Source organism: Etheostoma spectabile, chromosome 4, assembly GCF_008692095.1.
Source record: "Etheostoma spectabile isolate EspeVRDwgs_2016 chromosome 4, UIUC_Espe_1.0, whole genome shotgun sequence".
Lineage (NCBI taxonomy): Eukaryota > Metazoa > Chordata > Actinopteri > Perciformes > Percidae > Etheostoma > Etheostoma spectabile.
Genome location: NC_045736.1, coordinates 4,189,363 through 4,199,209, shown reverse-complemented (window position 1 = coordinate 4,199,209; position 9,847 = coordinate 4,189,363). Strand labels below are relative to the sequence as shown.

The 9,847-nt window shown below is 43.0% G+C and overlaps 1 protein-coding gene across 1 annotated transcript in view; it reads right to left on the bottom strand.

Moving 5' to 3' along the window:
• Window positions 1–5,979: 5,979 nt before the first annotated feature.
• The window catches only part of fezf2 (FEZ family zinc finger 2), a 6,287-nt gene continuing 2,419 nt past the window's right edge, over window positions 5,980–9,847 (bottom strand). The window contains exon 4 of the mRNA XM_032512956.1: window positions 5,980–6,302. Coding sequence (XP_032368847.1) covers window positions 6,052–6,302 — 251 coding nt within the window. The 3' untranslated portion in view covers window positions 5,980–6,051. The remainder of the gene's footprint in view (window positions 6,303–9,847) is intronic.

Here is a 9,847-nt window from a genome sequence, read left to right as displayed (position 1 = left end):
TAAAAGAAATGGAGTAGTAGCCCAGTAAGCTAGTAATAGGCTACGCTTGTTTAGTAAGCCAACCTTAACATTAAGAGTTAAATATAAATGTATAAAAAAGGTTGGAACAATTACTGTAGATATTGGTATTGGATTGTGGGGTATCATTGCTGTAGGTAATGCTATTAGATGTTGGGGTACCATTGCTGTAGGTCATGTTATCAGATGTTGGGGTACCATTGCTGTAAGTATTGGTATCAGATGTGTGGGGTACCATTGCTGTAGGTCATGTTATCAGATGTTGGGGTACCATTGCTGTAAGTATTGGTATCAGATGTGTGGGGTACCATTGCTGTAGGTCATGTTATCAGATGTTGTGAAAACCATTGCTGTAGGTAATACTATTAGATGTTGGGGTACCATTGCTGTAGGTCATGTTATCAGATGTTGGGGTACCATTGCTGTAAGTATTGGTATCAGATGTGTGGGGTACCATTGCTGTAGGTCATGTTATCAGATGTTGGGGTACCATTGCTGTAAGTATTGGTATCAGATGTGTGGGGTACCATTGCTGTAGGTCATGTTATCAGATGTTGTGAAAACCATTGCTGTAGGTCATGTTATCAGATGTTGGGGTACCATTGCTGTAGGTCATGGTATCAGATGTTGGGGTACCATTGTTGTAGGTCACGTTATCAGATGTTGGGGTACCATTGCTGTAGGTCACGGTATCAGATGTTGGGGTACCATTGCTGTAGGTCATGGTATCAGACGTTGGGGTACCATTGATGTAGGTAATGTTATCAGATGTTGGGGTGCCATTGCTGTAGGTAATGGTATCAGATGTTGGGGTACCATTGATGTAGGTAATGTTATCAGATGTTGGGGTACCATTGCTGTAGGTAATGGTATCAGATGTTGGGGTACCATTGCTGTAGGTAATGGTATCAGATGTTGGGGTACCATTGCTGTAGGTAATGGTATCAGATGTTGGGGTACCATTGATGTAGGTCATGTTATCAGATGTTGGGGTACTATTGCTGTAGGTAATGGTATCAGATGTTGGGGTACCATTGCTGTAGGTAATGGTATCAGATGTTGGGGGTACCATTGCTGTAGGTAATGCTATTAGATGTTGGGGTACCATTGCTGTAGGTCATGGTATCAGATGTTGGGGTACCATTGATGTAGGTCATGTTATCAGATGTTGGGGTACCATTGATGTAGGTCATGTTATCAGATGTTGTGGGAACCATTGCTGTAGGTTATGGTATCAGATGTGGGAACGTCCTGTCTGCTGGCTGCTGTGACACCAACTGCCACCCCTCCACCCTCCTCTAAAGAATGAAAGCTGGTGCTAGCGGGGACGCTTTAATTGGAATTTCATGTGGGCTAAAGTGAGGGGAAACTGGTGTAAGTTAACATTTGGTAGACTTAATTGGTCCCTTTCTCTCCCTCCTCCTCCATCGGGCACTTACGGGCCGCTGCCGAAGCTTCCCGCTAATCTCCCATTTACAATCAATTCAATCGGCCAGACAAAAGTCCGCCTCTCTGCTTTCTTCTCTTCCCGTCTCAAACGAGCTCCTTTGTGGCCCGTAAATTGCATGAATCCCCAGTGATCCCTCGGTGGCGCAGAGAGCAAGAGAAAGATGTCCTCATGTTGTTGACAGGCGATTAGCGCGCGCGCTCTCCCGCCACCTCTAATCTCCTCCGCGTGCGCGCGCCTTAATTAAAGCTCCCACTCGTCAATTAACGTGTTTGTGGATACTGAGGCGGTTGCTCAGATGTTGTAGTAGAGGTGCGGGTGGGGTGTGGGGGTGGGGGGGGTGCAGAGAAAAGGACAACCTGCTTGCCTTTGGGTTGTTTACTGCTCTGACATGGTTGTCCATGCCCGCAGCTTGCACGCTCTGGACGTCTCGTGCACGCACACGCACACGGCTGCTGTGGGTGTTTCTCACACAATTTTTTTTAAAAACCTTACACTATTTCAGAGCATATTGTTTCCTCCGTGACACGTGGATAGCACTCAAAACTCATCAGGCATACTACATGTTGCGTTTATGAAAATATGACGCCGACACATAAAGTGTAGATTTATATTTGGGACAGTCTGGCCCAGAGGAATGTGTGAAGATGGGAAGGGTATGTACACCACGGGCATGTCTCTGCTCTGGTTTCTGTTCATTTGGAGGTTTTCACAACCTGCAGGGGGGGAATGTATGCTACATTCTGCAAATACACACGTCTTTCACATGTTTTAAAGCAAATTATTATGTTTTTGGGGGTGAAAATTTCCAGGCTTCCCCACCCAGGCCATTTAGATAGATAGATAGATAGATAGATAGATAGATAGATACAGTATTCATCCCGAAGGACGTTTTAGAATTTAGATTTTTTATTTTGTTGACAAAATTATAACCCTATGCATATTTGGAACAACATACACTATTGCGTAAGGAGACATTGACAACATTATTCATTTTAGATTGTGGCACTGTGTTGGCATTTAGTCATTTTTATTTTTTTATTTAATAGTGAGAGTGACCGGGCAGGGGAGAGACATCAACTGGAAGTGAACATTTCTTGTTTTTCTTTTAACAATTTAAATGAATGTAGAAAATATGATAAACATCACTGACAACTGAATAGGGGAGGGTTACAACTCAAGGCCCCAGACACTTAAAAACATTGTTACTGACTTCCTAAAGAGGCGCTAGGCTTTTGTTAACTATGGAAGTTGAAATCATTTTTCATTTGAATGTAATCGGAGCTATAATAACGCGCTGATATCGCCAGGGAAAAGCCCGTTTTCACCGTACAGCCCACAGTTTCTCTTCATCTCCGCCGGCTGGTGCAGACAGATGAAACAGGTGAGCAGGGCATCCATGTGGCAATATTAGCCCATGCTGCCGGGGTTTCTGCGGGCTTGGCTTGGTTTGGCTCAGCCCGGCTCGGCACTAATTGACTGTTAATAGAAAGAGCGGCGTTTGGGAGCACGGACGTGCCTCTCCACAGAATGTGTGCAGGGATAATATTGTTCCAGGAGCCGTGAGGAGAATAACGTATGCTCTATTAACACGGAGGCCCAGATGAGGAGCTGCGGCCTGAGTGCTCCATTATCTCCGGCTCCGGATGCGCCCGGACGACCCCCCCTCCAGCCGATTAGCTGCTTAATGTAATTCGCTTTCAAGGGCCCATGTTATCTCTGATCATTTGCGCCACTACGGCACAAGTCAAGTGTAAATGCTCCATTATTAAGATCGTGTCTGTCAATAAATGGTGAAGCGAAGTGGCTGCAGAGCATACAGCGCAGACACACTGAGTCTATATGTGGCTCTCTCACAACACTTCCAAAGAAAACACAGAGCCCAAAGTTCAGCAGAGAGATGTCTCTACGGTAATATAGGCTGAGTGATGTTGTCACTGAGCCACACTGAGGGCAGCGTCATATCACAGTCACTGTTTGCTGTCCGCACAAGATCAGCCATTCATCAGGATCCAACACAGGACCGCAGACAGGACTGTAGGGGTGGGAATCACCAGAGGCCGATACCATCACGATACTATATCGTCACCATATGTATCGGCACCGTCAGACACCGCCTACCAAGAGCCTGGGTCTGGCCGAGGTTTTCCTCCTATGCTTGCTCTTGGGGGAATTACTAGAATTGTACAGACTTTGTACATTATAAATTATAGAGTGTGGTCTAGACCTACTTTATCTGTAAAGTGTCTCAAGATAACTCTTCTTATGATTTGATACCATAAATAAAATGGAATTCATTATATCTCACAATACAATTTTATTGCGATTTTAAACATTGTGCAATATTTTCTTATGTACTGCAGTTCATGGCCTTTTTTCCAACTTTTGTTTCCCGATGTCAAATGATTTTACTTTAAAGGATACATTTCTCTGTTTGTTCATCTTTAATTTTATTGCTGCAAAACGGGACTGTCAAGCAGACAAACTGACCAACACATTTAATAATGTATGTATGTATATTGCAATATTGCCACGGAAAATATCACAATACTATTCTCTATGGTTTTTTCACTCCCATCCCTTCTGTTCAGACTGCACCATGGCCTATAAAACACCACATCAAATAGAAATGTCCCTGTCTCTTATGTCTCTGATGGATCAGCAGACTGGATGAAGTTACTCAACATGCAGCCACACGGTTAAATGCATTTATTGTGCATAAATACATTTTATATAATGTTTATAAGTGTCAGCTACGTACATTCTGCTTGCTGATACTGTCATTTACCCGGAAAAATATTTTTATTGGAAATATGTATTAAAGCTATAGTGTGTAACTATAGTTTAATTTCTTTGTTTTCTTTTTGTAAAATGTCGTCATGTCTTACACCTACTACATGTTTCTGAACTCATGCAACGTTGATATTAGTTCATTGTTTTATTTCCAAAGGCCTTCAAAAAACGGAAACAACATGGCTCAAACATTCAGTCTTCATTATAAGTTAAACTTATTTATTCACATTAACAGTTTTTTTCTGTGAAATACACAACATGGCAATGATTCACATTTTAAATAACATTTAGTTCATTTCCATAAGCTATTATTTACAGGTCCATTGTGGAGACAGATTATTCCTCCCATGTTTGGTGCTCGTCCCGGGCAACGCAGGGAGAAGTTCTATCTGTGCATGAACCAACCCCTGGAACATGCCAGCGCACAGTATACGGGAGCTGGGGCTGGGCAATTAATGGAACATTTTAAAGGGGAACTGTGCAGTTTTACAGCTTAATTTACCTCAACTGAACAGATTTAGAGTCATTGGAATGGTTAAAGGACTCTTTTCAGGTTGAATGGTGGCCGTCTCGTTTCCCCCTAGCGCTTGTAAGTGGGAAAAAAAACATCCTCGCAACTTTGGGCCGGCGGCACTGCACACACAGGCCTGCACACCCCCATTCAGGAACCGGCTAGCTATTAGGACAAGGTAGTGATGGGGAGCTCTATAGAGAAACCTGTAGGGAAGCTCTATAGAGAAACCTGTAGGGAGAGATCTATAGAGAAACTTGTAGGGGGAGCTCTATAGAGAAACCTGTAGGGAGAGATCTATAGAGAAACCTGTAGGGGGAGCTCTATAGAGAAACCTCTAGGGGGAGCTCTATAGAGAAACCTGTAGGGGGAGATCTATAGAGAAACCTGTAGGGGGAGATCTATAGAGAAACCTGTAGGGGGAGCTCTATAGAGGAACCTGTAGGGGGAGCTCTATAGAGAAACCTGTAGGGGGAGATCTATAGAGAAACCTGTAGGGGGAGATCTATAGAGAAACCTGTAGGGGGAGATCTATAGAAACACCTGTAGGGGGGGCTCTATAGAGAAACCTGTAGGGGGAGATCTATAGAGAAACCTGTAGGGGGAGATCTATAGAAACACCTGTAGGGGGGGCTCTATAGAGAACCCTTCGAGCAAAAAGTGAAGAAATTGCTAAAACTGCATAGCGCCCCTTTAATCACGATTACAATTTTGGCTCCTACCGATCACGAAAAAATAGAGTAATCCAGATAAACGATTATTTTGCATGTTACATTCTGCAAGTAAACTCTTATTTGGCCTTGTGTTCTGAATGTGGGAAATGTCACAGTTCAAGGTGTTTTCACTGTTGGTTTGTTTAAATGAGTCACGGTTTCTCATCTTCAATAAACGCGACATCTTTCAGAAAGTCAGTGAGCAATCGTGTTCAGTCAGCGTGATTTCAGAACCAACCAAAATAATCGTGAATAAGATGTTTTCCATAATCAAGCAGCCCTAACGGGAGCCAGTGGTAATGAGAGGTGCTCCGGTCTGTTCTGTCTTCTGCTGGGACACCAGGGCAGGATCTGAAACCCTACAGGATTACCACACTTCTTTTAAAGGGATTATTTCCAATTGTATTGGACCGCCCCATGCACCTTCTCTCTGGCCTTTCAAACCCAAACTGTTCAACATGACCACAAATGCAGAGCTATAAGCCAGTCCTTTTAGCTTTTTTGAGGTCCAACAGTCCCAGGTGGAATATTCTTGAAATGCATTCTGGCAGGAAACGGGGCAGCGTGCCTCAGCTCTGGGGCTCTCTGGAGGCGTTTGTGGCTGGCGAGAAGACGCTGTCGTGCAGCTTCCGGATGTGTTTCTTCAGGTCAAAGTTGCGGCAGAAGCCCTTGCCGCAGGTGGCGCAGGTGAAGGGCTTCTTGTCGTTGTGCGTGTGCATGTGGAAGGTGAGGTTGTACACCTGGTGGAAGGCCTTGTTGCAGATGGAGCACTTGTACTGCTTCTCGCCGCTGTGCGTCAGCTTGTGGTTCTTGTAGTTTCCTGGGCGATGACAAAAACAAAAGGAGCAGTGAACACCATGGGCGTACATTTCATCTAACAACGAACGTAAAATATATTTATTCATACATTTGGGCATTTTAGGCCTTTTCTTTTTATAGGAAAGCTGAAGAAATTAATGGGGAGAGGGAGGGGGAATGACATGCAGCAAAGGGCCGCAGGTCAGAGTCGCACCTGCAGCTGCCGTGTCGAGGAGTGAACATCTATATATGGGCGCGCTCTCTACCGAGTGTGCTACCCAGGCGCCAAAACACTGATCAGGGATGAGGAAATGAGGATATGTGGAGTTGTGGATACTACATATCCTCCAACTGTTTTATTGACTTTAAATATCGGATGTGGCATAGGTTCAATTTACACCCCCCCCCCCCCCCCCCCCCCCCCCCCCAAAAAAAGTCACAGCCTACACTTATGCATGAGAGGGAGGAAGGATGTGACGATTAAACAGAACCAAACAACAACGCGGTTGGTGTTTTTCATTAGAGGTTATTACTGAGATATTGACATGAAATATCCATCTAGGTAGTACATTTTAATTCACTACATGTACATACATTTGTACATTCTTTCATTTGTATTTTTTATCTTAAGTTTTGAATGTTAGTTGTTCTTGTATTCTATCTTATTTCTTATTATTCTGCAGGTGTGCTGTGTGTCTCATATGTTGCTGATGTAGCACTGAAATTTACCAATTAGGGATCAATACAGTCTTTTTTATTTAATCTAATCTAAGTTGAATAAAGGCCTCTTTTATTTTGGTTTTGCCTTGGAACATTTTTTTCCTCTTTTGACCTTTTGTGCTCTCCAGACTGTTTTTTTCTTCTGAAGATTATGTGTTGATTGATTTCCATGGCATACTTTAATCTCCATTCCCAGAGCCTCAAGTAATCTCTACACATTTATTTGGACCAGCAGTTTAAAAAAAAAACTATAAAAAAAAACTAAAACAATGTCATATAATGGGACCACCTGTTTGGTATTTTTTTTTTTTTTTACAACACTTATCAAAACAGGAACTGGTCCTTTCAGCAGTTTCACAGTGTGAATGCCATCACATCAAACTGGTGCAACTTCCTGTGACTTTAAGTGAAAATGACATTCCATAACATACAGGCTGGAACTAGGACTCGAGTTTGACCGAACATAACCTTAAGTTCGTTGTCTCTTCGAAATAAAATCACACATGTGTGATCAATACGAAATAATAACAGCAGCTTAACTACACCACCATACGATGAAAAAAACAATGACACCAAAATGAACCACATTGAAGGCATACGTTTTAAATCCTTAAAACCACCTGGAATCCAGTTAATTCCACCCGTAATCTGCTGTTCCCTGACTTTTTTATTTATAAAAACACAGCGCAGGCCCATAGGCAGGGTAAATGATGCCACTTGGTTCAAGAAAATATGAAAAACAAAATGAAGCTGCACAGCCACCTGCAACAATTATTACATAATTATCTAATCGCAATGTCTTTGTTTAACCGCATTAATTGGTCAAATTGGCGAAGGTCCTAAGGGCCGATGGGAATGACAGCAGCTCAGTCCGTAGGGAGTTGGGCTGAGAACCAGAGAGTCGCGGGTTCAAGTCCCCGCACGGGCCGAAGTATGAAGTGTGTGTTCTGGTTGCTGGAGAGAAACAAGTTCATCTTCTGGGCACTGCCAAGCTTCCCCCACAAACACAGATTTTTACATCTCTCCATTAATGTGTGTGTGTGTGTTTCAGGCCTGTGTCAAGTGTGTGATAACAACAGAGTGTAAATCGTAATATTCCAATAAAACATATAAATTAAGGGTTATGCCTGTTGAAAATATGTATACTGGTTTTTTTTTCAAAATGGTATTTGCTCCTAAAGTAATACATGATATATTTTTTTTTTGACTGAAAGAGACAATTATATTTCAATCGGAATTATTTATGGGACAATTAACAGTAACATTTGGAATTGTTACAGCTCTACATGCACCAATGTGGATGAGAAAAGGGAATGGGCGGCACCCCCCACCACCAACAGTAAGCTTATATACCCCACTAGCACCGACTTATTACCCCTAGTTACATTTGTTCTTGTTATATGAAATAAATAGGGTTCAAAACTAGCACCCCCAATGTTAAAAGCGACATGCTGGTAACATTGTGTAAGCGTACACGTTGTGTAGATTTCCTTCACTTACAAGCCCAAAAAAAACAGTAGTAATCTATCGAGTAGCTGGTCAAATCGGAACACTCCCTAGCCATTTGGTTGGTGGACAAAATAGGGCCCACTTTTTTGAGTTAAAAAAGCAGAGAATGTGAATTATTTTTGACGTAAGAGTAGCCGAGGAACGTCTGCCGAGTGGATAATCACAAACACAGACGGTAAAAAAAAAAAATAGAAAAAGAAATCTCTGAAAAAACGGATCAAATGTGACCCGGGGACAACATGAGGGTTGAGGGAGGGCTGCATAAAAGCAGCAGGGGAACGTGAAACACGGCGCACTTTGCTGGGAACCAGAAGAGAGAAAGAGAGAGAGAAAACAGAGGATGGGGGAGGCCTGCTCCTCTCCTCTCCTCTGCTCTGCCCCAGCCTTCATTAATCCCGGCTTTGTACGTCCAAGTCAAGAAGTTGTCAAACTCAGTCAAAATCAAGCGCGGCGACACAACTCAACAGAAGAGGAAAAAGTCCCCTGACTCCCCACTCCGCCGAGGTCTGAGCAGCTGACCCAGAGCAAAGCCGCCGTCCTGAAGCATGCCGGCAAAATTAGTCCGGGGGAAAGTGACATGTCCTGTTCCCCCTGAACGCACCACTCATTACTATCACACATAAACTCCGATCGGCAGCATATGGTGCTGCTCTCATATTCACATTTATTCCAGCATGCAGCAGACACACCGAGGATTCCTCCACAGTGAAGAAACAGCTGCCATTGTTGGGGGGGGGGGGGGTACCCGGTTTACTCATGACCAATTAAACGCAGTCAAAGTATCCTACTGCACATGACAGCCATTGTTTTTATTATTATGATTAACAGGTTTTATTTTCATGATTTTTTCCGACATATCCAACTACAGCAAGAAGATACCAAAAATCCTTCAGCAGCCAGACAACAGAAATAAAAACAGCTAACCAGACTACAACGCAGGAATCCCTATAATTAATGTGACTTTTTTTTTTTACTCTCTTATGGAGTCTTGACAGTATTATTTTTATGAACAGCACAGAGAGATTATTTCTCCTGTTCACAGAGCAGGCCTCTCTACGCACCGCCGCTCTCTTCCAACAGAAAGATGAGCAATAGCAGATCTTGCAACAAGTTTATTATTATTGGAAATAGATTCAATAAAAAAAAAATATATATATATATATGTATTTTCGTTTTGAGAAGAAGACCCAACATGCACAGACAAAACGACGAATCGATTTGCTTTGCAGAGGCCTGCGCGCGCTTTGGACACGTTCCCGGGATATTTGACTAAAGACACACAGCACTTAAATAAAAGCTTTATAGACAGTAATGAAAAAGGTGCCGGGAGATCGGAGG